The sequence below is a fragment of the Lacerta agilis genome, chromosome 2, assembly GCF_009819535.1.
Source record: "Lacerta agilis isolate rLacAgi1 chromosome 2, rLacAgi1.pri, whole genome shotgun sequence".
Taxonomy (NCBI): Eukaryota; Metazoa; Chordata; class Lepidosauria; order Squamata; family Lacertidae; genus Lacerta; species Lacerta agilis.
Window position 1 is genome coordinate 59,160,057 of NC_046313.1, and position 27,642 is coordinate 59,187,698.

Sequence of the window (27,642 nt, forward strand, 5' to 3'; positions counted from 1 at the left end):
GCTGGTCCAGAGAGGGACAGAAACATAAAGAGAAAGGGAAGGTTTCTCCTGCTCACTTGCTGATCTATTTATCTGGATGGTCCTTCTGTCTTCCCTATTGTTGCAGGGGAGGGAGGGACTGAGGGAGGGAGGGAGGGAGGGAGGGAGGGAGGGAGCGAGAGAGAGAGAGAGAGAGAGAGAGAGAGAGAGGGAGAGAGCGAGAGAGAGAGAGAGAGAGAGAGAGAGAGAGGAGAGCGCGCATCTCTGGAACAAGTGGAAGAGCCAGAGTGCGAACAAGCGAACTGCAGGGAGGGAGAAGGAGTGCATAGCAACGCGACTCCACGATGAAGAACCAGGAGCACCATGCTCAGAAGGTAAGACGAGGAGGCAGAGAGCAGCTTGTACTGGAGGCACATAATGAGATGCCACAAAAGGAGAAAGTGTGTGTGTGTATCAGGGGAAGAGAGCTGTCAGCAGGTGCCTTTTTCTGAATGGCAAAACAATCCAGGCTCAGGATTGCTCATCCGACAGTCCCTTTATCCTTTCCCCCAGGTAAGGTTGGCAGGAGATGCTTCCTCTGGGACCCAGACCCTTCAGAGTAGCAGGTTGTCTGCTGGTAAAGGTGGAGAGCAGGTGGGGCAGCTGGGAGGCCAGGGGTGGCTGGCTGGCTGTCATTGCACAGCCAGCTCTTCTCACTCTCTATAATTAGCAAGTTGGGGGGGGGGTTGTGGCTATACTTGAGTACACCCTTTTCACCAGCCAGCCTCACCACGCAGGTGTTTCTTTTTCCTCTAGAAGGCAGGTGTTTCCATCAGGGGATGATGCATGCTATAATATGGCTGGGGGTGGGATTTAGGTAAGGAAGAATTGGGTGGGGAGAGAGAGGATATTCAGGTGCAAGTCTCTGTCCCCTGTAGTCTTTGCACCAGTGCTTCTCCTCTCACTGCATCCTATGTGCAACAGGTGCTAAAAGGGAAAGAGTGCCCAGGAAGACAGGCTAGAGATGTTCACATCGGACATGGCTGGAGCAGGAAACCGGGTCAGGTCTATTGAGTCCCTCTTTGCTTCTTTCCATATCCGCTCCCTCTAGGCTTGCATCACCTGGCTGGCTCCTCCCTCTTTCTCCCTGGGAAGCCTTCTTCTGGCAGTGATTCTTTTTCCCCTTTCTCCTCCCCACTTTTACATCACCCAGGCAGAATCTCTTACATAAGCATGTTGGTGTGGCATAGTGGTTAGAGTGCCAGGTAGGACCTGAAAGAGCAGGGTTCAAATCCTCACTCAGCCACGAAGGTCCCTTGGGGCCAGTTACAGCCTAACCTTACCTCATAGGGTTGCTGTGAGAATAAAATGGAATGGGGGTGGAGGACCATGTGCTGTATGCCACCCTGAGCTCCTTGAAGGAAATTGGGATATGAATGTAATAATGTTTATTCATTCATTTATTATCCTTCCCCACATCTCCCACTTCTGACTCCACTGTTGGCTGTTCCAAGACATTTTGCAGCAAATGAAGGTGGAGCAGCAAATAACACCCAGTGCCCCCCACCCCACCCCCGGTTCAAGGCCAGCCAAGTTATTTTGGCTCTTGAGGCAGAAAATCCCACAAGACTTCAACCACCATTCAGAGTGCACTGTCTGAGAAAGTTCACAAGATTTGCAGGGATAGGTAGTCTATAAGCATAGCCATCCATCCTGTTTCTGACTGGTGCTAGCAGGGGTGGACTTTGGTAATATTTTGTAATATGACGTCCTGTGCGAGGCCAACATTTGGCGCCCCAAAATGGATTTTCTCAATTTTGAGCCCCCTTGGCTCGGCACCACCCTAAATCTGGTGCTAGTGCTAGTCTTTGGACCAAAAGGCTCTCTCATCGCGGCAGGTAGCAGGCAAAGCAAATTTTTTATCTATTAGTAATTTATGTACCACTTCCCGGTAGTTGCATAAACAAGTAAAAAAAAAAACAAGTTACAACCCCAAGAAAACCCCATAATTAAAATGCGCAATGAAACAATTTAATAAAAATGTTAGAATAAAAATCCACAGTCAAAATGCACTATAAAGCAATCCCATTAAGACAGCAGCAGGAGATTCAAGTCAGGAGCTATGGGGAATACTTGTCTAAATGGGGATTTGCTATGATTTTGATGAAGCAGTGAGCCTTGTTTTGCTCTAGTGACTTTCAAGGTGGCTTCCTGCCGTCTCTAGTCCAGGTCTCCACCTCCCATCCCAAATTTTGAGAGAAATGGAAAACAATTTGTTTCTAGGCTAGTGGTGCTGGATAAGTAAGTGAAAGTACCACCATTTCACCAAATAATGAGCCTTCACCAGCACAGAGTGGTGGAGATGCCATGCAGCCTCAGCCAATTGATCTGAACACCTCTGAGAGGCATGAATTTATCTAATCCGCAGGACACTTACTCGTGTCTGCTTTCCCCCCAACTTTTGTGTGTGTCATGCACACTGACTGGGTTCAGACAATAATATCTCAGCAGCTTCAGAACAAGGCAACCAGCTTCAAACTGAAGTTTAATATCATAAGCAGCTGTTCTACAACAGAGCTACGCCCTCTTTTTTTACACACGTGTGTGCGCACACACACACACCTCACATAAATGTAACTTAATGCTAAGGTCCCCCTTCTCTCTCCCTGTAATGTGTAGCTGTGGAAATGAAAGATATGGCATCATTACACCGTGCTAATGCAGAGTACCACATCTGGTTCCAACCAGATCTGAAGTCAAGGTCTACAAAATGGGACACTCCCTTGACAAGTTTTGCCAAAAACTGTGGAGAAAAAATGTTCATTTTGAAGTGTTTGGGGGGGGGGTGTCTGTTGATTCCTCCAGCTGCCAGCTTGTGACTCAGAAGTGGCACAGATGCATTTCTTAAAGTGAGGCATTTTCTCTCTCTCCTGTAACTCAGTGTTCTTGATCTTAATCAGTAAAATAAAGGCTTTTGCGGGGCTTACAACACTCTAATAAATGTTTTTCATATTCCAAAAGGCGGTCTATCACATTTATCTGGTGTGTATTGGAATAATACTATTTGTCCTTTTTGCCTTTTTACCACAATAGTCACCATATACTTTCTTTTTTTATATATGCAAAGCTAGCTTATCCATTGTTCCTTCATTTATCTGAACTATTCCCCACCCTCCCGCTCTGATTCTGCCCTTGTTTTTTCTACTCTGAATTATTTCTGTTTGAGGATGCCTTCATAGAATACCTAGCTGTCCAAAGGACAGGAGAAGGGAATGGCAGCAAGCTGTTAAAAATTCCCTGCCGAGGAACCTGTGCTGGAGTCTCTCAGTCTCCCAGCAGAGTTTGGCATTATAGAATAACCACAGTGCTTAAACTTTGCAGCCTGGGAAGAAAAGCTTCTCGCCTCAATTTGTTGTTCCAAGCGATGGTGTGTGTGATTGATTTTTTTTCCCTTCAGGAACAGAAGGCTGCCTAAGAAAAATTAAAAGCAAAGATGCTCAGAATGCCACCAGGATTCTAAAGAAAGCACCAGATTGTAGCACGGAGAGACAAACATGTCACTCCAAAGTATAACAGTGATCGCACTCAGAGGAAACTAGCCTTGGCCAGAAAACAGGGGTAGGGCCTTTGTCAGAATGAACTTTAGGCTGATTCATATAACTTCTGTTGTGGGATAATTTCATTAACCTTTCCCGGTGCTCAATTTGTAGAAAGCCAGGTGCTTCGGGTTACAGACTATGCTAACCCAGAAATAGTAAGAACTTTGCTTCAGGATGAGAACAGAAATTGTGGCGCGGCGGCAGCAGGAGGCCCCATTAGCTAAAGTGGTATCTCAGGTTAAGAACAGTTTCAGGTTAAAAACAGACCTCCAGAATGAATTAAGTTCTTAACCCGAGGTACCACTGTATTAGACATATGCACTCTACATATGCTCAGAGGCATACTCTTTTTTCAGACATCCCATGGCACAGTATATGGGTTCCAGGAATGAGCCATAGAGCTATGTCTTTCCTGGACAGAGACAGCCTGGCCATTGGTAACTTCCAGGCTGGATTACTGTAATGCGCTCCATGTGGGGCTGCCCTTGGGTCTGGTTCAGAAGCTCCAGCTAGTGTAGAACACGACAGCTGTATTGTTGATGGGGGCATCTGGCCGAGAACCTGTGACACCATAGTTAAAACAGCTGTACTGGATGCCCATCTGCTACGGAGCCAGGGTCAAGATCCTTGTATTAATTAACAAAGCCAGCCTGAACCACTTAGGTCCAGGGTACCTCAGGAATCACCTGAACTGTTATACCCCAGCTCAATCACCGGGCTCATTGCAGGGGCATTGTTGGTCATTCCTCAAATTTATGAGGCCTTCTTGATAACAACAAGAAATAGAGCCTTTCATGTCATTGGCTCAGTCCTGTGGAAGGTGCCTTTTGTTCCAATTTTTCAACACCTGCTGAAAACGTTTCTATTTCACTAGGATTATGCAGTCAATTAAGAATACATCTTTCCACAATGGTTAATTGATGTCTGTTTTTAACTTTTTAATATGCTTTTTACTGTATTGTTTTGCGTATTTTTGTTGTAAGCTGCCTTGATATATATAACAAAATAGCTGCATATAGATAAACAAATAGAGGGAGCCCTGGCTAAAATTCAAGCTCTGCAGGCACCCTTCCCCTATTCCGTCTTAATTAAGTACGTATTTGGCAAGCAAGTTCCCTTGAGTCCAAAAGTGTGTGCAAGTGACTATAAGCTGTGATGTGGACATTTTCACACAGTAATTTATGTATGTGACTGGATATCACAATAAACACTAGTTGGTCAACTGCCTTCCTCATACTATGCCTCTGCTTTGCTTTGGGGCAGTTAAAAAAAAAGAAAGAGAGCCAATTATTGTGTGGGTTGATTCATTGCACCTGAGATACTGACACTGATAAGAAAACAATAACCAAGGAGTCTTCTTACTCATAGTGGTCTCATAGATGATGAAGGACATTTAAACAAAAGAGAGTATAGCAGGATAGGTAGGGGTAGAAGGGAGAGATTAAGCAATCAAAGGTTTGGACCATAATGTGGCCTGAAAATGGGGTTCAAGAGAATCTATTAGAACTACCATTCTAAAGATTACTAGTTAACATTGATTTCATGCCAAGCAGGTGCTAGAAAAAAACCCTAAAGGATTTTGACTTATTTAGTGAACATGTTTCCTAAAACAAAGGCATTTATTTTTATTTTTATTTTCAAAAAACCCTCCAAAAAAGAAGTGTTCTGGAAAGTGCAAGGTTTTCTTTTATTTAGACAGCACAGAATGTGTGTGTGTGTGTGTGTGTGTGTGTGTGTGTGTGTGTGTAAATTAGAAAAGCATTACAATGCCTGCTGAAATTATTATTTTTATTTCAGCTATTTATATACTGCTTAATCACTGAAGTGTATAAGTGATTTACATAAAGATTACAAAAGTAATACCATTGATAAAATCAGTTAAAATTGTTCGTAAAAGAAGAAAACTACCTTAAAATTTACTGCTTTCTTAAGTGCATACACACACAGACATTATTATTACCTGCCTGTACTGGAATTTGCAAGGGACTGATTGCAAGGTATATCAATAGGAAAAAAGTCACCATAGTTTCCTTGTACACCTTACTCAGCTAAGCATTTTTTTTTAATACTGTACATTTGCCGCTTATTTTAAAGACATTTTCCCACTCCCAACTTGCTTTAGAACACAGACTCCCTTGCACCCAGCTAGTTTGTCCTACTTTCTCTGTGTGCTGTCACACTCCTTTTTCTCACAAGGGAATGATTGCAAGATCTCATTGCTTCAGCAAAAACCCTGGAAAAATATAAGCCGTTACTGCTAGAGGTTTAGAAACTGGAGGTTTACATTGCATATGTAGGTGAGGCTTAGGCTGTGTACACATGGATACCATTTACTCCAGCTTCAGTGCACTCCCACTACTGGAACAGTGAAACTGAGTACACATGATATTGGCTAAAACCCATCTGTATCCTGCAGTTTCTTGAGAAATTCTCTTGTTCAATGCATTTCCCCTTAAACCATCTTCCACCTGATTTGAAAACATAAACTGTAGTTAAACTGTGTTGTGTACATCTGAGACAGCCATTGCACATGCACTGATGGTAGCACATGTGCAGATGACCTCTTCATCAAATAGGACAGGCATAGGCAAACTTGGCCCTCCAGATGTTTTGGGACTACAACTTCCATCATCCCTAGCTAACAGGACCAGTGGTCAGGGATGATGGGAGTTGTAGTCCCAAAACATTTGGAGGGTCAAGTTTGCCTATGCCTGAAATAGGAGTTTGGTGCAGGGAAACTAAATCAGGTAATGGGCATGGGGGTAAAGACATGGTTTGAAGCTCCACTGAACCCGAATTAGGTGATCATTCTGATCTGGTTGGGGCCGCAATCTCCTGAATGATTGCGTAGACACCTTTGGAAGTTTCCTGGATCCTGCACGGCTCCTGGGTGCCCTCAGTGACCATAAGCACTTTTCAGCATAATTGGCTGATGCACCAGTTGTGTTCCTAGCTGGAGAAGACCTGGCCAGTTCTTCATGCCCCTGTTATGCCCAGTTTAGATCATTGTAACATGTTCCATACATGGCTGGCTGCCTTTCCAAAGCACTTGAAAGCTTCAGTTGCTTCAAAATGTAGCTGCCTTGGTATGACGCTTTCTGATCTTGTCATCCCAGTGATGCTCCAGTTGTACAAACATGAATTTTGGATCCAGGCTTAATTTGAAGTCTTAACCTTAAAGCCTTAAATGATCTGGGGCCAGCTTGATTTAAGGACTGCCTTCTTCCTTTTGCTCATGCTCAAGGACTCTGTTCAACTGCCACTCTGTTGGTAGTCCTCCTGCTTCCTGAAATTTGGCAGGTGGTGGCACAAGATGGCTTTTCTAACGGTGGTGCCTAGACTGTGGAATGACCTCCCCAGAAAGAGCCATGTGGCTACCTCACTTGCTCACTTTTCAGTGAGAAGCTAAAACGTGGCTTTTTAAAGGAAGCTTTCGTTCTGTATTAATTTTATCTTGTAGCTGCTTAACGTTGCTAATATATTTTAGATTTTAAAGTCCATTCCGCCCACCTTTCTCCCCCTTTCTCTTCCTAATGTTTCAACAAACGAAACTGATGTGTAAAAACGAGAGATGGAAAAACGAGATGGAAAAATACGAGAGAGACATTGCATATACCTTTGTAAAACAAGAAAATCCTTAATAAAATATTTTAAAAAAATAAAGTGCTGTATTGTAAATCACTTTGACAGCCTTTTGGAGGATTAATGGCATATAAATGTGTTCAGTGAACATATGAATGGCTATTATGGTGCCTGGAAAAATATACAGCACCATGAAGGGCTTTTTTTAGTAGATTTCCCCTGGTTATAGTCATTTCTAAAAATGTTGGCACTGTCCTGTCCATATACTGTAGTTACTTCCTGCTTTGATGTGTTAGGTATAGGTTATTATAAATGTAAGTGTGTATGTGAGAGAGAGAGAAAGCAAGCAAATGTACATGATAATGTACCTGTCCACATGAGTTATAGATATGTCATGTACATACAGTACATGGCATCTTTTGCACTAAGATATATAGAAGTTTCTCTTGGTATCATGTTCATATATGTGCCATGAAGCCTTGGGCCAGTCACCATCTCTTAGTCAAGCAGAACCATGTACACTGCCTTGGAAGATAGAGGTGGCATATAACTGTAATAAATAAATAAAAATATACAATTGCATCTATGATGTCTGCATATGGATGCACATGTTATTAACATGTGTGTGATATTAGCTTGCCCACGTACAGAAATGTTTGTATGGCTGGGTCTGAGCAGAGATATGTGCGTATGTAAGTGCAAGAGCATGTAAACATATGGCAGGTAAATCTGTGCTTCATTATTAGGCCAGTTTCCTCACCAACTAACACTTTCTTCACTTGTCTCCATGGAAACTGAACAAGAGGAGCATTGCTACAACTGTAGCCTATTGTGGGAGAGGAAAGGGCAGCTATTGGAGGAGGAAAAAAGGAGAACCAACGTTTAATTTGGGCCAGTGCTCACCAGTGCTCTGGCTGTTTTCAAGGAACATATGAATTAATAATAAAGATCAAATAGTTCTCCTGAGTTTCGGCAAGTGAACCTTTCCATCGCTGCTGAGTAGCCAGAGCCTGTCCCCTCATGTCAATGATTTTAAGGGAGAGCTTTCAAGTCAGAGTGTGTGGTTTCCATATAGGGTTGAGCTCCGCCGCTTTTTCTTTTTATGAAATTAAGAACCAGATGCAGGCAGCTTCTTGTGTTGGGAAAATATATTTGGAAGCCATGTCAAGGGAGGATCATTTTTAAGTCAGACTAGTTCAGCCAGTGTCTTAGCTAGGCAGGCAGTTCTTAAATGAGGCAAAGGAAGCCAGAGAGACGATGGGTTGCTGTTTTTTAACTTGGCAAACCAAAGAGGGTCACAAATGGGCTGGCTCTGTATAAAGCAGACAGGCAACAGCTCCTGCTGTAGACCTCTGAGACTGAGAAGATGGACTTCACTCAGCTCATGACAGAGGCAAGTCTTTCCTTGCAGCTCCCATTAGCCCCAAGCAGTATGGGGAAGCGATGATGCAAGCTACGGTCACTCCATGGCAGATCTCTTGGTGTTTCAAATTTCAGTGGTGCCCTGTGTGATGCCAAAATTCAGAGCCCCTCCACCTCTTGGGCTCCCCAGAAGGCACCCCTGAGGCACCATGCCCAGTGCAACCGAACCAGTTGTGCTCCCCTAAGTTGGCTGTAGTCCAATAACATGGAGGGCCACAGGTTGCCCACCCGTGTTTGTGTATATTACAGACATATACCATCATCTAGCTTCTATCAACCCTTTTCTTTTTTAAAAAAATAATCATTTCCCCTTGCTCTCTGACGTTTCCCTTGCATTTCTTTCTGTCTTCTTCCAACAACCTTGTCTTTAATTCCTCACTTCTGCCCCTTGTCAGCCAGTGATTCCAGACTTGCTAATGACTCCAAGCGATCAAGGAGATGGTGACCTGGAGATTGAGTACCCTGAAGACAGAGGGAATTGGACAGGCAAGCTGGATTTCCTTTTGTCCTGTATTGGCTACTGTGTTGGACTGGGGAACGTCTGGAGGTTTCCATACCGCGCTTACACAAATGGAGGAGGTAAGCCCTGGGCTTTTCTTACTAGGGCTTTTGTGGGCTCCTGCCACATCCTGTGCTGGAGGGCTGCAACTCTATATTGAAAACTGACAATAGAAAACCAGAGTCAGGTAGGAGGTGTGTTTGTGCGCAACTCCCACAGCAGCAGCTGCAACGCAGGCACGTCCCAGACTCCCCAATGCTGGTCCCTAAATTGTGTATCCTATTCATGGGTGCTAGTCCTCTGTGACCCATTTCCTATACCCCTATGGTGTCCTGGGATATACAACTAAGGACACAGTTATCAAGGGGCTGGCTGCCATTACATATGAACAGTTTACTCTTAAGCAGGCTTCAGCATGATGCCAGGCACCTCTGTCAAATGTCCTGTGTGTTTCCGAAAGCAACGCTGATGAACCAGTAGGAGGCATACATCCTTCTGAGTCAGTGTATAGCGCAGCTTGCATGAATTCAGGATGTAAAAGGGCAGCACACTCCTGGAGATACCATCTTCTCCACTGGGGAGAAAAGTAACAACAACAAGAAGATTCTAACCATTCACTGTAAGTCTTTATCAGTGTTTTGCTTATGCCATAGGGGTGTCGGTCCCAGAAAGCTGACAGAATTCAGAGAAATAATTTGATTTTGCTTAGCTGAATCTTCTGGTTAGTGTTTGATGAATAGTGTCTTCAGATTGCTTTTCTAAGAATGGTGGGTAGAATTGTTTTTCTTTGACAAAATTGGCTGGCTTTCAGTAGAGTAGAAACTGAACCCTTTGAATTGACAGAAAATCTTGTGAATCTTAGACAGCTGCCAAAAATGCAAATTTGAAAATATGTGCCATGTAGATAGTCTTTGACATTTTAGGTTCCCCCCCCCCCCGGTTTTAATCCACTGATTAGGATACTATGGGGATTTAATTGGGTTCTTGGCTGAACCACAGTCACTCCAGTGATCTTGTCAAGTCATTTAGATTCAGCTTTCACCTTAAAGTCCTTGCTATAAGTCCCCCAGATCATCTCAGTTTCCTATTACCTATTTCCTGATCTTTGTAACCAGAGATGCTAAGGAATGATTCTCGACCTTCTGCAAGCAAAGCATGTGCTCTACCACTAAACTATGGTCCCATCACAAGCAAGTTACTATGATAGGGGGTATCTCCAATGCTAGAGTCATAGAGTTCTCAGGTGGCAACCTGGACATTTGCACATACATTGAAAGTATCGTATTTTTCCATGTATAAGACTAGGGTCTGTTTGTTTTTAACAAAAAAAAAACGGTTTAAAATTGGGGCTCATCTTATACACGGGTGGTGCTGAGGGGTGTTTTCTTGATTTGGAGTCCCCCAAAACAGGGGGCGTCTTATACATGGGGGTGTCTTATAGACGGAAAAATATGGTAACTGGAAATCAAGGGAGCTACTGTGGACTTGGCGTTGCTCAGGCATGCAAGATTTTTTGCAGTATCCACACAATGACATCAAAATGCCGTCCCGTTCTCCCCACTCCCATTCTCACTTAATCAACATTTACTGTTTCCAGTTTTTGTTTTTGTTTTAACCTACTGGGTTTTCCATAGAAAAGTTCAATCTAGATTAAAGTTGCAACCTGTACTGTAGATCCTACATTGAGCTTGTGTTGCATTAGATGACCTCCAAGGTCCCTCCTAGCACAATGAATCTATGCTATATTGCGAAGTTATATAACAAGGTGCTCACATTTAACTGTGCTGCTTGCCCAACATCCAGCCATGCCCCCTGTGCCTTATGTCACGATTTTCTATCCTACAGGGGCATTCCTTGTTCCTTATTTCATCATGCTGGCGATCTGTGGGATTCCCATCTTCTTCATGGAGCTGTCGCTGGGCCAGTTCTCCAGCTTGGGGCCTCTTGCTGTTTGGAAGATAAGCCCTCTGTTTAAAGGTGTGTGTGCATGCAAGGCAGTTCTCAGCTTCCTTGACGTTTCTGTCTCCCTCTCTTCTGCTGAGAATTATAAAACCAGGGTCCGTTGTGTCAGTAGCAAAAAGGCATAGCAGCAGCTGTTGCCACTGTCTCCGCTCATCATGGAGCAAACTTAGAAGCCCACTTACTCCTATGGGTGCAAATGGATGGTACACAAAGGGATCAGTGAAGCTGCATGGTGAGAGGCACAGAGAAGGCAGCCTCTCTCTCTCTCATTGTTTCAGAGTTTTAATGGTCCAGTCTCAAGCTCCGAGTTGCATAAGAAACAACCCCAATGAGGCCAATGTTTTCACATGGCTTGTGTGCTTTTAAATGCAACAGGGTACACTAGAGATGGTGAGAAATGTGACAGCCAGGATGAAAATTACTGGTGTGGATAGTTATGAATGGATAGGGATGCTTGAGGAATCAGTCCCTTGCAAATTCCAGTACAGGCAGACACAATCCACACCTCCCAGATGAATGTGCAGATTGGAATGCAATAATCCCTTGGGATTTCACAGTTTTTCAAATTCTGCAAAAAAGATACAGTGGTTCCTCGGGTTACATACGCTTCAGGTTACATACTTCGCTAACCCAGAAATAACGCTTCAGGTTAAGAACTTTGCTTCAGGATAAGAACAGAGATTGTGCTCTGGCAGCGCAGTGGCAACGGGAGGCCCCATTAGCTAAAGTGGTGCTTCAGGTAAAGAACAGTTTCAGGTTAAGAACGGACCTCCAGAATGAATTAAGTACATAACCAGAGGTGTTGTTGTTGTTCAGTCGTTTCCGACTCTTTGTGACCCCATGGACCAGAGCACGCCAGGCACGCCTATCTTTCACTGCCTCCCGCAGTTTGGCCAAACTGATGCTAGTCACTTCGAGAACACTGTCCAACCATCTCATCCTCTGTCGTCCCCTTCTCCTTGTGCCCTCCATCTTTCCCAACATCAGGGTCTTTTCTAGGGAGTCTTCTCTTCTCATGTGGTGGCCAAAGTACTGGAGCCTCAACTTCAGGATCTGTCCTTCCAGTGAGCACTCAGGACTGATTTCTTTAAGCATGGATAAGTTTGATCTTTTTGCAGTCCATGGGACTCTCAAGAGTCTCCTCTAGCACCATAATTCAAAAGCATCAATTCTTCGGTGATCAGTCTTCTTTATGGTCCAGCTCTCACTTCCATACATTACTACTGGGAAAACCATAGCTTTAACTATACGGACCTTTGTCGGCAAGGTGATATCTCTGCTTTTTAAGATGCTGTCTAGGTTTGTCATTGCTTTCCTCCCAAGAAGCAGGCATCTTTTAATTTCGTGACTGCTGTCACCATCTGCAGTGATCATGGAGCCTAAGAAAGTAAAATCTCTCACTGCCTCCATTTCTTCCCCTTCTATTTGCCAGGAGGTGATGGGACCAGTGGCCATGATCTTAGTTTTTTTGATGTTGAGCTTCAGACCATATTTTGCGCTCTCCTCCTTCACCCTTGTTAAAAGGTTCTTTAATTCCTCCTCACTTTCTGCCATCAAGGTTGTGTCATCAGCATATCTGAGGTTGTTGATATTTCTTCCGGCAATCTTAATTCTGGCTTGGAATTCATCCAGTCCAGCCTTTCGCATGATGAATTCTGCATATAAGTTAAATAAGCGGGGAGACAATATACAGCCTTGTCGTACTCCTTTCCCAATTTTGAACCAATCAGTTGTTCCATATCCAGTTTTAATTGTAGCTTCTTGTCCAACATAGAGATTTCTCAGGAGACAGATGAGGCGATCAGGCACTCCCAGAGGTACCACTGTACAATGTGTAGTTTGAGACAAAATATATTTAGGGTGCTTCCAGACTGGTGCTAACTGTGGTGTTGGTGTGTGTCGCGTATACACATTTTTTGCAGTATCCAGCCTGTATTCCTCCCCCCCTTCCATGGCATGGCATTTAATCCAGATTTACCCTTTCCAGGAAGAAGAGGTAAAACAAACACCTGTTTGTAATATCTCAATAACCTGCTTGCATATTAACTCCCCTCCTCAAAATCTGGAAGCAACCTTAGCAATGCATAGTGATAGGCACCAACTTGATGGCTTCAAAAGAGGATTAGACAAATTCAAGGACATTGCTATTAGCCACAGTGGCTATGTACTGCCTCTTCTGTAGGAGGCAGTATGCCTCTGAATACTAATTGCTGGAAACTGCAGAAAGGGAGAGCTCTGTTGTGTTCCACTCTTGCTTGCAAGATTCTCAAAGGCATCTGGTTGGTCACTGTGAAAATAGGATGCTGGACTAGATAGGCTAGTGGCCTGATCCAGCAGAGCTATTTTCATGTACTTATGTAATCGGTGAGAAAATATGTGTCTAAATGTAAATTTTAGTTTGGATTTCTTTTTTAAATGTAGGTTAATTCAGAAATAGGACAAAATGGATTTATGAATGTAGACATGCAAAACTGACACAGACCAGGAAAAGGCTGGTCCTTCCATCCTCTGTACATATCATGTAACCAAAGCAAATGAAGCTTTCTTCTCCAGTGGTCAAGTGCCAGCCTATGTGTTATGGCTGACTCAGATTTTCTGGCATGGAAATGTTCACCATGAACAGTGCAGCATATAAGTAGCACCCAAGGAGCTGTCTGAGTTTTGTTGCCGTTATGTAAATCCGTCTTCCATTTTTGTTCCCCTTTCAGGTGTTGGCATGGCCACAATCCTGATTGTCTGCTTGGTGGCCATTTACTATAACATGATCATTGCCTACGTTCTCTTCTACCTCTTTGCCTCACTGACAAAAAACTTGCCCTGGCAGTACTGCGGCAACTGGTGGAACACAGACCTGTGCCTGGACCACCACATCATGCGCACGGGGAATGGCGTTGTTCCCTTCAACATCTCTAACACTGTCAGCCCAAGTGAGGAATACTGGAGGCAAGTACAATAGGCCAGGCAATGTTTAGGTGACCATTGACGACCATATTGGACCTGATTGACAACTGCACACTCTAAATCAGGGATCCCAAACCCTTTTGGGGCCCTTGGCCCAATCCAGTTTATGTTCCTAAATTAGGTGGTTTTCAATGGCAGATTTGCCCTCCCTTGTACTAAGAGAAACGTGATGCTCCTGTCCATTAACCGCCTCCCTTTTGTCCTAGTCGTTATGTCCTGCACATCCAGGAGAGCTCGGGGATTGGCGATCCTGGGAGGATCCGCTGGAATCTATGCCTGTGTCTTCTCCTCGCCTGGGTCATTGTGTACCTATGTATCCTAAAGGGAGTCAAATCCTCTGGCAAGGTAAAGTATGAATTGGCAGCAGGCACTAGTGTGTTTGAAGCTATGCTTGTTCTGGAACTATTAGCTCGACTCAATGGTTGGCCTCTTCCCCTCCATTGCAATTGCAGTGGCCCAGCCAGTAACCCTCTATACATTAGGGTTTAATGTGTATGGGTGGGGGGGGGGGGATTGGCTTTACGTGTGGACACTCCCCACACATTTTAGAATTTGCTGCCAAGGTTCTAAATTGTGTGGGGAGCTCTGTGAGTGAAGTAGCCTCCCAGCTGCAGATGCTCAGCCCTCCGATGCATAGAGGGTGACAAGACAGGCCATAGCGGACCCAACAGAGCTGGTGGGCCCAGCAAGTACAGCTCCAGTCTCCTCCCTCGCACAATTGGGATCATTGTCAGACAATAACCATGTGTACCCCCACCCAGCTGCACTAGGAGGAATGTCTTGATGGGAAGAGCAAACTCAAGTCAATTTCCAAGAGGGGTGGTGGGCTCTCCATCACTGGAGGTCTGGACAACCATCTCTTGGGGATGCTCTAACTCTGAATTTCTTGCAACTTGCAGAGGATTTATTTATTTATTGCATTTATATTCCTCCATTCCTCCAAGGAACTCAAGGAGCCATGCACCACTTTTTCTTTCTCCATATTATCCCCACATAACTCTTATTAGATAGTCAAAACAAAATAAAAAATTAAATTCCTTCCAGTAGCACCTTAGAGACCAACTAAGTTTGGTCTCTAAGGTGCTCCTGGAAGGATTTTTTTATTTTTTTATTTTGTTTTGACTATGGCTGACCAACACGGCTACCTACCTGTAACTCTTATTAGATAGGTTAGGCTAAGATTTGGTGACTGGCCCAAGGTCACCCAGTGAGCTCCATGGCTGAGTGGCAATATGAACCCTAGTCTCTCGGGTCCTAGTCCAACACTCCAACCAATACACCACAATGGTTGGACATTATGGGTACATGACAACCATTCTGCATAATCTGTGGAACACTGAAAGACTTCTACAGAGCTGTCCTGTAGACAGCCACCATCTCCCCATTTTCTTATGCATACTGAAATGAACCATTGCAGCTTCAATCAAATACCTCTATCCTCTTGCAGGTTGTATATTTCACAGCTACCTTTCCTTACCTCATCCTGATCATGCTCCTGATTCGAGGTGTGACCCTGGACGGAGCCTGGTTAGGAATCAAGTTCTATCTCACGCCACAGTTTGACCTGCTACTGTCTCCCAAGGTGAGGTTTATGCCATGTGATTTCACTGTAGAGTGGACCTTAATTACATAGACTTGTCCTTTCAGCTGCAACACACAAGTGCTCGCATGTTCAGAGCAGATGTGTGCAGCAAGGGGCTTCTCAAGCTTGGCAGGATGCACAAGGAAGGAAAAGGCTTTCATTTTAGAAGAATGTTTAGGGGCTGGATAGGCCAATCAGGTTTTAATTGGACCCCACTTGTAAGCAGAACAGCCCTTGCAAAATAAAATTGAAAATCAAGTGGCATTCCAATGCTATGTAAGAATAGCATTTTAGATCCGTTCATGCAAAATATACATCACTGAGACAAGAGCAACATGCTATATTAAGTGTGTTGCTGCTACCATAAACAGCAATTGCTTATTTTAGCACCTCCCCCTATAAAATCAAAGACAACTTACCCATTTCCAGCCCCCTCATTTCAATCAGCATCACTCTCTTCCCTCATATGAGATATTTATATGAAAATATAGAGTGGCCTTATACTGAGATTCATTTCTCATTTTAGCCCATTGTTCCCTATTTTGACTAGCAGCTGCTCTCCAGATCCCACTCCTAAACCTGTAAGTGGAGATGCCAAAGACTGAACGCAGGCTCTTCTGTGTACACAGCATGTGCTGGACCACTGAGCCAGGGCCCCTTCCCATGCGCTGATTTGTCTGAGATCTACTACATGTATTGCATACACTCTATAGAAATGCACTTAGGTGGGTCCATCGAAACACAGAGTTCTCCTGTGTGTTAGAGGAAAAAGCAAAAGTATAACATGGGCTTACTGCCTTCACTTCCGCTGTAACGTGCAAAGGAGAAATTAGCATGCATCCTTCATGAGGAGATGTATAGAAACACTTTAGGATCATTTAACTTCATTAAGGAATAAGTGCAGACATTGGCAGATTATTATTATTTATCAAATTTGTATACATTGGCAGATGTGCTTTGGCAAAGTTCTTCCTTGATGTTTCGTTGTCATGAGAGGTTAGGTAAAGGTAAAGGACTCCTGGACGGTTAAGTCCAGTTGAATTCAACTATGGGGTGCGGCGCTCATCTCCACTTTCAGGCTGAGGGAGCCAGCCTTTGTCTGCAGACAGCTTTCCAGGTCATGTGGCAAGCATGACTAAACCACTTCTGGTGCAATGGGAGACCGTGATGGAAGCCAGAGACCACAGAAATGCTGTTTACCTTCCCACTGCAGCAGTACCTATGCTTTCAAAGCTAGTATGCTTTTGAACTGGTTAGATCATCCTTAGAAAAAGCTTCACTGCAGATGAATGGACTGTTTTGTCACTCAAAGCAGAGTCTTCTTGACTCTTCTGGATTTCAGTGGACTTCTCCTTTACCTCTTGTTTTCAAACACTGTTTCAGGTGTGGATTGAAGCAGCTTTACAGATCTTCTACTCTCTTGGGGTAGGATTTGGGGGACTTCTCACCTTTGCATCATATAACACCTTCCACCAGAACATTTACAGGTACATGTTTTCAGTGTAACATGGCATGGAGATGGAAAACAGAGAGAGCTCCCTGTTCCCTGAATGGAAGTTGTATAGAGTAGCAGATGCATTGTGGATGTGGCAAGAGGAAGGAGACAAAATGTAACTACCGGAAAACAAGTGAGAATGTACAATGGAAAGTAGCACAGAGTTGGATCTAGACTAAATCAGTCAGCCTTTTCTCTGGCTTCCCATCATCCCTCTAATGGATGCTTTGCGACAATGAAGGCAAAGGATGAGATTCACCCAACAAGCCCTGCCCCATCAGAGAAAGCCCTTTGCAAAGACTTCCGCTTGCACACCCTTTCCTTCCCCTACACCCCCCAAAATTGGCTTGGGGGATGTTGGGAGAGGAGGAGAGAGGGGATTGTTCTGTCTCTGCTGAAATGCTTGTGCAGAATGAAGGTTTATTGTAGTACAAGCACACAGAATTCCAGCTCATCATGGGATTCAAATAAAATCAGCACAAAGATCCCATGAGAACTCTGTTTCTGCTCTTTACCCTCAGCAAAACATATGCTCTTCATATTTCTATAGGTGACATATTTCTCAATATTTCCGTGTAAACCCAAAGCACAGAAGAGTAGCATTTTCTAAGGTATGAATCCCCAACTTAGATCCTAATAGATGGCAAGTATGGCAGCCTAATTTGGTTGTGGTGTCATCCTTTCCTTCCTCTTGCCTTCCATCTCAGTGCATCAGGGATGGAACCCTCTGGCTCAGGGACCAAATGTGGCCCTTCAACCCTCTCTGTCTGGCCCCAGGGACCACACACTGTCCTGAGCCACACCCCTTCCCAGCTGTGCTCAGCAATCTCCTTAAGTCTTTTTGCCTGCCTGGAATGTGTCCTTGAACTCTAATCATGCTTCTTGCTTGCCAGGGTGGTGGTGGTGGTGGTGGTGGTGGTGGTGGTGGTGTGTGTGTGTGTGTGTGTGTATACGTGTGCATGCAGAAAGTAGCCTACTGTTCACAGGTGACATTGACACTGCCCACTTTTGCCTCTAGTCCTGCCTACTGCTAGCATGTGACTGCCAGCTGAAAATGGCTCCCCACCACTGCTGTGGGGTCTTAAATGGACAGTTCAGAGACTGCTGATCCAGTTCCTGTATTTTTTATTCTGTAGGGATACGTTTATAGTTACTGTGGGCAATGCTATCACCAGTATCTTGGCTGGGTTTGCCATCTTCTCTGTTTTGGGCTACATGTCCCAAGAACTTGACGTCCCTGTTCAGGAAGTTGCCAAAGCAGGTAAGGCCTGAACATTCCTTCCCTCCACCTTCTGTGCAAGTGTGTGTATTATACACCAGGTCTTCCAAGCATCATGTGTCTGCGTGCAACATAGTGAAATTGGCTTGCAAATGATTTCTGAGGCTGCAAGTCATCGTGAACAGAACATCCTCCTTTTACATTTTAAATTTTTGGCTTCCTTCTTTTGAGGGGAGCTAAGAATATTCTTTTTTATAAACACACACACACACACACACACACACACACACACACAGAGTGGAATTACTGCAGAATTTCCTCGGGGTATACAGCTATTTTGGGAAATTTAGAGTATTCTGACCATTTTCTAATTATGCTCTAGGTACCGGTAGTTTCCCCTCTATGGTCTATATTGCTCATCTAGGAATCAGCTCTGTTGCTTTAACCCTTCCCTTTCTAAATAACATTGTTTTTATGTCATTTTTTTCTTCCTTCCCACTCTAAATTACAGCACGCAGGGTGGGGTGGGGTGTAACTGCAATTGTGATCACGGTGAGAGAAAGGGACTATTTAACTCCTTCCACACAATGGTCTCAGTAAAATTACACACACCCTCCAATATCTGGGGCTGCTCACTTTGATAGCAGGTGTTAGAAATCTGGAAGCAGAGTTAGTGTTCCACTTCCAGCTTAAATCAAAACAGCAACAATTGGATTCTGCTAGATCATCCACGTCTTGGAGTATCCTAAGTTGTGACTTAGGGTATCAATGACTTATTTCCTGAGCCTTGGCTTTCAAAAAATATGGTCCAGAAAACAAGTAGTACTTCAGGGACTGGAAACTGTTTCCAGCTGGGAAACACTGCTCTATGCCAACTCTAGACTATTTCTGTGACATTTCTCCTTTTCTGACATCTCTTGCTGTAAGTTGCCCTTATGTCTACAGCCATGAAACTCGACTCTCTCTCAGTAATATCTTCTTGCCTGTAGCTGTATAATCCCACTTGTGATTCTTCTCCTCCTTTGCCTGTCTTCTAGGTCCAGGCTTGGCATTCGTGGTGTATCCACAAGCCATGACAATGCTTCCTCTTGCTCCTTTCTGGTCTTTCCTTTTTTTCTTCATGCTGTTGACTCTTGGCCTAGACAGTCAGGTAAGAGTGTATCCTGCTATGAGGAAGGACTTGAACTATTTGCCCTCAAGCGAATGGTGCTTATGGCTTACAAGAGAGCATCTGTTATTATCTATGTGCAGTTTGCCTTTCTAGAGACCATTGTTACTGCGGTGACAGATGAGTTCCCATATTACCTGCGGCCAAAGAAGGCTTTTTTCTCAGCCGTCGTTTGTATTGTGATGTTCCTGATGGGGCTCATCCTCACAACAGAGGTAAGCAAAATGGACAGTCAAAGACTGCAGCAGCCAGACCTTTCTGTTTATCATTTAAGTTGAGGATTTACAGGGGCAGCTGATGTGTTCTCCCTCTTTCCTCTCTCTGTGCCATCCCTAAATGTTCTAGGGGTTCACCAAACCCTCTGGAGCAGATTTGGGGAGTGCATAGGGACACACAGGGAAACAAGAGGGGAATGTCCTGTTGTGCAATCAGAAATCCTTGTGCTGATGGTACTCAGTAGAATTCTACCCGTAATTTGAGCTGTGATTCAGAAAGCAAATTGTAGTGTTTTCTGTGCCCTGATAGAATGAGCCCATGAAATTCCCAGAGTGACTTCTTTGGTACATGGCACCCCTGTTCATACTTCCTAAATATTCAGGTTATTAAAATGGTGCTGGCCTATAGAACAGGATGTAGTGACATAAGTAAACTCACTGAGTTGACAATCCCATGTCTTGATAGTGGCTTTGACCATTCACTGCTTCTTCTCCCTAGGGCGGGATGTATTGGCTGGTGCTGCTGGACGACTATAGCGCTGGGTTTGGACTTATGGTAGTGGTTATTACCACCTGCCTGGTGGTGACACGTGTCTATGGTAAGACTAGATACACTGATAGAGTAGAAATTCAATTCTGAATTGCTGAGTATGTGTTGAGATTTTAAAAGTGACATTGATAAATACAAAGAGATATACACTGGCTTTCGTGGGGTAAGTAAGACTGCCAATAAGATCTGCAACATCTCAAGATGCATGTGGCAGTGGTTAAAATGATAACTTAGAATTGTACTGCCCCTGGCTTTCATACTGCACCAAGGGTGGTGGTAGTGGTGGTGGTGGTGGTTGTTACTACAACTAAAAGTCTCAAAACCACTAATATATAATAAATGCAAAAAATACAGTACATATAAATAAGTTTTAACATTTGAAAAACAATGTATTCTGCAGAATACATTTGTCCTATTGTTTGTTTTGTGGGTAAGTCACACATCTTTATGTACCATTAAAAATTGCTTCTCTGGAAGTCAGTTGAACTGTGTTCGATGGCGTTTACTCCCAGATAGCCTCAGACTGCCACCCTTTGCATTATTACTTGGGGCCAAGCCACATTAACCATAGTGGGGCTTACTTCTGAGTGAACTTGCATAGGGTTGTTCCGTTAATGATTTAGTGGAAAACAGCTGATGTAATATCCCATTTCTTACACATCATTTTGTTCTATGCAGGCATGAAGAGATTCTGCCGTGACATTCATATGATGCTGGGTTTCAAGCCAGGGATATACTTCAAAGCCTGCTGGTTGTTTCTTTCTCCAGTGACAATGATGGTAAATATGCTCCAATATGCTTGGATTAATGGGGTAAAGAGCTGCATGCCTGATCCAATATCCACAGCTGGACAACACCTTTATCAAAACCATCTAAAATGCCACAAGAGGGTGGGAAGCTTCTCAAATGGAAACAACAGACTGAATAAAGGCTTGACCACATTTCTGCTTGCCCTGTGCCAAGAAAGCACACATCCAAACGGTTTTCCGCTTGTCCTGCATGCTCTAGGCATGGGTCTGAGCACTTTTGTATTTGCCCCACTGCTCTCCCCCAGAAAATCCTCTATTTAGTGCTATGTGGAACAAATACCGGTAGCAATCTGCAGAAAACCCGGTTGCCATTTGTTCTGATTTAGCGCTGCAGATTTTGGTGGAGGTATGGATAACCTTCAGTCTCTGCCAGGTGGTAGTTCTGAATCATTTCCCCCAGCTCATCTCATTCTCCCCTGGTCTGTTAGCAGGTTCTTGTCCTACACTTCCTGAGATTAAAAGTTCATTTGTAGGACAGCACTCCCTACAGCTGACTCAAAATTGAAGGGGAAATGCCTTGTGCAACTCTATGATGATGCTCTTTGTTTCAGGCTCTGCTGGTGTACAGCATCATCAAGTATGAACCATCAGAGTATAATGGATCCTATCGTTTTCCATTCTGGGCTGAGATTCTGGGCATCCTGATGGGAATCTTTTCCTGCCTGATGATCCCCACGGGGATGGTTTTTGCTGTGCTCCACGAGGAAGGAACACTCTGGCAGGTAAGCAGCTTGCAGGGTCATTTTCTTTGTTTTCTCATACCCTCCAACATTTCTCTGATGAAAACAGGGATGTCCCATGGAAAAGCGGGACATTGTGGGATCAAATAAGAAACCAGGACAGTTTCTGTAAATCCAGGACTGTTCCTGGAAAATAGGGACACTTGGAGGGTCTGTTTTCTCATGGGATCTTTGTTTTTGCACCTTTAGGTCTACTTTATATGACCATTGTGGCTACAAGGAGAAGATTGGAAGCTTTCTCTTGTTTTATCTAGCCCCAGTTTAATGCTTTGTCTAAACAGAGTTGGTCATACCCTTAGGTACAGTGAATGAGGCTGCAATCATTCCCCTCTGCTAGAGGACAACTGGTTGTCAGTTTCATTTTATCTAGCCATTTAAAAAAGAATGTGTGGAGAAAGCAAAGAAACTTTCCTTGCCACCCAATCTTCAAAAATTTGACTTTCCAGAGATACTCTAAATACCAACACCCCCACTCGTTTAAATAGCTTTTAATAATGTCAAGTTTCTATATTGCTGGGACAGAGGTTGCCATCTAGTGGTGTTTATGTGCATTGCATAAACTTGAAATATTTTCAAACAGAGAACCAATATGAAGATCTGTAGAAAAATAGCAGAGCTTTGCACTTCTGCTTTGCAGAAAAGAACATATGATATTGCTGCTAATCTCAGACTATACTGCATATTTGCACCCAGTCAGGACACCCTGTGAAGTGAACAGAACTGTCTGCCTCCACAGGCGCTGATAACTTCTTTGGAGTTAAACAGTTGACACTAACAGTGAACAAAGACCAGTGCTCTGTGTTCATCAACCTTACCGGCTGTGCAAACACTAATCACTGTTTGGGTTTACTGCACTGGCAATGCCTTGGGAGCTTTGGAGATGTTCTGCCATGCTCTTTCACAGAAATGCTTTGGGCAGTATCAAAGCAATTTTGGATTCCCAAAGATGGACGTTCTTTTGTATGTCCATCATGGTACCTCCTGTAATTGTTTGTCCTTCTACCTGCAGAGAATCCAGCAAGCTAGCAGGCCAACCATGGACTGGGGTCCATCCCTGGAGGAGAACAGAACTGGCATGTATGTGGCTACTCTGGCAGGCAGCCAGTCACCTAAACCTTTGATGGTCCACATGAGGAAATATGGAGGGATAACCAGCTACGAGAACATAGCCTTTCAGGTAGATAAAGAGATTGAAGAGGATGAAGAAGAGTCCATGATGTGAATGAAGTGGCAGCCTCCCAGCTCACCCCCCATGTGGGGGAAGGTGGAGAGAACGCAAGGAAGCAGACCACTGAACTTTTGCACAAAGTTGCACTTTGGCACTTCCAGATGCATTTAGCATCTCATAGCAGTGAACTCAGCACAACTCTGTTGAGAATCCCAGTGTTGTTGAGGTTTCTGTTCGATGTGGAGAGGTGTGCCAATGAATCTGTGTCTTGCTGCTCTAATGTCTAGGACAGGTAACTTGGATCCACTCATGTTTTCCCTTCCTCACTGAAGCAGTGATGAATTCCTCAGGGTCAGGGCCTAGCATCCCATAAACTAGCTTCTTCCTATCTAATCTCCCCACCCCCTTGATGGTCACCTAGCTATTCGTTTGCAGTTTTTAGCCTACATTGTGTCACTCAGTATAGTTCTCCCAAAGCTGCCACTACATTCTGATGTCAAACAAACCTGGGGATCAAATGTGGCCCTCCAGGCCTCTCTATCTGGCCCCTGAGGCACTCAATGGGCCACACCCCTCTTTAGCCCTGCTTTGCACTTTGAAAATGCTTCTTGCTTGCCACTTGCCAGGGTAGAGGACAAGGAGAGATGTGCGAGCATGTGTAGAAATCAGCCTACATGTAAACACAATTTGTATAATCATTGGAATGTAGGGTTGTATCCAATGCAGAGTAAGCCCATTGAAGTTAATGGGCATTGCTAGCTTAGATCCGTTCATTTAAACTTAGCTGGATAAAACCCATCCACTGCCTGAAGTACAGAGTGGAGGGGCAGACATGCAAACCTTCTACTATGTCAGACAGTTTGTCCATCTCATTCATTGTTGTCTACAATGTGTGGCAGAAGCTCTCCAGGCTTTTTCAGAGGGAATTTTCCCAGGCCCACCTGGGGCCTTTTGCATATAAAGCATGTTCTTTACCACTGAGTTACAGACATCTCCTCCTCTCTTTTTGAGGAGGAGCTATCACATACACTGGACTTACTGGTAGCTTTGTATGGCCATATGTGCCCCAATGCCACACACTACCTGAAGTACGTAGTGGAGGGGCACACATGCAAACATGATGGATGGGTGAGTGGCTGAAATGGTCCAAACTGCAGTTTGCTTTTCAGTTTTCAAAATGTATTGGGTTGGCAATTTTGCTTGTGAGGCTTAAATTGCAGTTTTATGCTTGAATCAGTGTCTAATAGGAATGTAAAAAACAACAACAAACCCTACAAGAATGACTACAATGTGCATTCTATTTAGCTTCTGAATTCACACCACTCAAATGTTGCATAAATAGCAGGAGGGAGGGTTTATGTGCATTTCGGCTCCTATGCATGAAAACAGCTTCCTATATAGCAACCACCAAAGAGAGAGAGGAAACACAGGATCTGAGGGGGAGAAGTTACAGCTGAGAAGGAAGCCAAGCTGAGGGAGGAGTTAGCAACCAGCAGCAGTCAAACTTAACTCAGTGCAGATCCTGGGAGCTTGCAAACAGGGGTGTTTGCGAGGGCATTTAGCAGGGGAGGCCCAGAGTTCTGTCTCTTGGTGTGCACAGGACCAGAGACATGGAGGGCGAGGGAGCTGCTGCAGTGACCTGTAACTCCTGTGCCATGTTTGTCATTCTGCCAGAGAACAAGCAACAGTACACTTGTAGCAAGTGCAAGCTTGTTGTCTTGCTGCAAGAGAAGGTGCAGCAACTTGAGGCCCACCTAGCCACACCTCAAGCAACAGGACAGCTTCAGCTGAGATTCCTGCATTGCAGGGTTTCGGACTAGATGACCCTTGGGGTCCCTTCCAACTTTTAAGATTCTATTATTCTAAGAGGCAAACTTGGTTCTGTTAGCACTGCCAGTTTTTCATAAAGGACCACAGCATTTCAAGGCACCCTCTTTCCTCAAGTGTAAAACCAGGAAAGATCAAATCTGACATTCTAAGTCTTATTTTTCAAAACTGCATGAAATGCTGCTATTTTATGAAACAATGCAGATCACAACATCTATTCTTTCATCCCCTAAAGAGAAAGAGCAGGCAGGAGCCATTTTCTACCTCCAGCTTTGGGGAGAGTTTTAGTGAAGGAAGATCAAGAAAGGACTTTGGTGTGAGGCCATTACCTATCTGGCTCGCCATCAGCGAAAGTGAAGTGTAGACTGGAGGCTTGTTGTATTGTGTGGGACCTGTGAATAGACTGGGTTTTCTATAGTACCTCTAATACATTATGAGGGAAAAGGTACCTAGATAAGTTGAGTTTTTCCCTTACATGGCTTGATTTTCTAACAGTTGGCCTTTTTCTGTTCCTTCTTAAACCAATATGCATTGGGAAACAGGCTATTTGTAGAAGCACAATGCAGTTCCCATTTCCTGGCACAGATACACGCTGTTCTTCTGTGTGACTGTCTGCATTCTTTTCTCTGGTCGCCTCTGTAGTTATAGGTCAGTGGGGGGGGCAGCCATTAGTGAGCAATATTTTAAGATTTTGCTAAAAATAATTGGCAGAAAAAGAGGGAAAGAAATCTCTCTCGCCTCTAGCCTGGCATACAAATGTGCTGTCTGTGGTCTGGCTCCAGATGATTTTCAGGGACTGATTGTCCACACAGGCTTTTCTTCCTGAGTTTGGCCAACAAATGTGTGCATCTATGTATGGGTGTTCCAAATCCCAATGAAAACCCCTGGAGAATCCAGGCTTCAGAAAACTTTTATATACAATCTACAAAGCCTCTTTTGGGTGTTGAGAAGTCCCTGTTTCCTTACAAAGCAAATAGATGAATGGACAAATAACTCTGATCAGGCATTTCTAAAATTCAATAGGTTCCTGACCTCATCTCTGTGTTATTTTTATGTAATTAGGGACAGCACAGGCCACTCCCCCTTTAAAGAGCAGTTATAATGCTCAGCTACAGTGGCCAGCATTTACAATGTATTCCAGCTACTGGTATGTGTTCTTGAGTGAGCGTGGGTGTGTACTGTTTGACATTAAAATAAGGAAGAACCAGTCTGCTCAAGTGTCATGTGTCTGTGGAACACTAGTCTTAAGGAGTGATAGCAATATGCTTATGAATTATTGCCATGTATTTTTAAAAGTCTGTGTTTTTATTTGTTTATTGAATTTATATACTGCCCTATACCTGCAGGTCTCAGGGTAGTTCACAGAAGAAAACCAAAAAAATACATAATCAGAATAAAAACAACAACCCAATAACCCTGCCCCCCCATAAGAGGCCTGAAGGATCAGGCCAAAGGCCTATCTTGCCCAAAATCCTGTCTCCCACAATAGCCAAGTAGATACCTACGAGAAGCACGCAAGCTTTAAAGCACATTCTAAGCACATTCTTCCCCTCAAAGAATTCTGGGCACTCTAGCTTGTTAAGAGTTGCTGGGGATTGTAACTCTGTAGGGAGTAAACTACGGTGCCCAGAATTATTTGAGGGGAAGAATATGCTTTGAATATGCTTTAAGCGTATAGTGTGTATGCAGCCTTCAAGGAGCTTTAAGCCTCTGTAGATGTGCGTCCTATTTTAAATTTGTAGACAGGTAGCTGTGTTTATCTGCGTTTATTTTATTTATAAAAATACATATAAATTAAAATGTCATTAAAATCAAAGCTGTGTACAACACACACACACACACACACACACACACACACACACACACAATGTAAAAACCAAAATCACAGATCACAGCTTTGACAAAGAATTTGCGGCAAAAACAACAACTTGTATCTTAAGAGACTTGTATCTTAAAGGCTGCTAGCACATTTCTTATGCCATAAGCTCTCATGAACTAGAGACTACTTCATAAAGTCCATGTCAAGTGTAATTCTCAGTTGCACGTATATATAAAGATGGGTGAGTGGGGTTTCTGAGCAGTGGGGTCAAGTGGAAATGAAATGCAAAAATTGCAGCCAAAGACAATTCAATAGAGCATTGCTACACTGATTGTGTACATGCCTGTGAACAAGGCACCCACTCATTCTATCTAGCCTTTCCTGCATGCATGGGAAGGCTACCTTACCCAGTTCCCCTTTCCATGACCATGAATATCTATGTGGCGTGACTATTTTGTTCACTGCCTTTTGCAGTCTCTGGTGAAATAGATGAGTTAAAGGAAAGCCCTGATGGTGTAAGGACTCTAGTGCAACCAGATGTCCTGGTTTCATGAAGCACTTACTCTTGAGCAGGCACTCACACACAGGGCTTTCTTTGCAGATAGCCACAAACAACATGTGTTTTAAAGGAAGAAGATGCAATATCAGGGAGTGGGGTTAAAAGTGCAGCCCCACTCTGTGGTCTACACATAAGCTAATATGAAAACAGACCACTTAAAGTCACTGAGAAAGCATCTGTCCACTACTCATATTTATCCAGTGTCAACAATTGGAAGGAAGTGGCATGGGTTAAGTAGGCCTTTAAAAACAACAACAACCTGAGACACCCCTCTAAGCATAGTTTTAGACACACTCTTTGAGAACCTCATAGTGTGGACACACTGTCCAGCCAAGCTCATAGTACTGCACCCATTGTCATTTTCTCCCCGTTCTCAGGTCTGATTCCCACTCACCCACAGGTTGCTCTCTTAGAATGGTAGAGTTGGAAGTGACCAGGAGGGTCATCTAGTCCAAACCCCTGCAATGCAGGAATCTTTCACCCTATGTGGGGCTCGAACCCATGACCC

At 43.9% G+C, this 27,642-nt stretch overlaps 1 protein-coding gene across 1 annotated transcript; it reads left to right on the top strand.

Moving 5' to 3' along the window:
- The first annotated feature begins 206 nt into the window (after positions 1–206).
- On the top strand, positions 207–23,675 carry SLC6A7 (solute carrier family 6 member 7). The gene is made up of 14 exons (XM_033140291.1): positions 207–353; positions 8,957–9,140; positions 10,906–11,037; positions 13,731–13,965; positions 14,190–14,328; positions 15,431–15,565; positions 16,949–17,052; positions 18,197–18,321; positions 19,317–19,429; positions 19,531–19,662; positions 20,162–20,261; positions 20,891–20,991; positions 21,573–21,743; positions 22,771–23,675. The coding sequence occupies exons 1-14, from the start codon at positions 324–326 to the stop codon at positions 22,981–22,983; spliced, it is 1,914 nt and encodes a 637-aa protein (XP_032996182.1). The 5' UTR covers positions 207–323; the 3' UTR covers positions 22,984–23,675.
- Positions 23,676–27,642: the final 3,967 nt, after the last annotated feature.

Excerpts from the sequence above, each read along its gene's own strand:
- SLC6A7 (XM_033140291.1), top strand. The coding sequence starts at position 324 with ATGAAGAACCAGGAGCACCATGCTCAGAAG. Across the intron at positions 354-8,956 it reads AGGAGCACCATGCTCAGAAG|CCAGTGATTCCAGACTTGCT; the intron begins GTAAGACGAGGA and ends GCCCCTTGTCAG. Across the intron at positions 17,053-18,196 it reads TTCCACCAGAACATTTACAG|GGATACGTTTATAGTTACTG; the intron begins GTACATGTTTTC and ends TTTATTCTGTAG.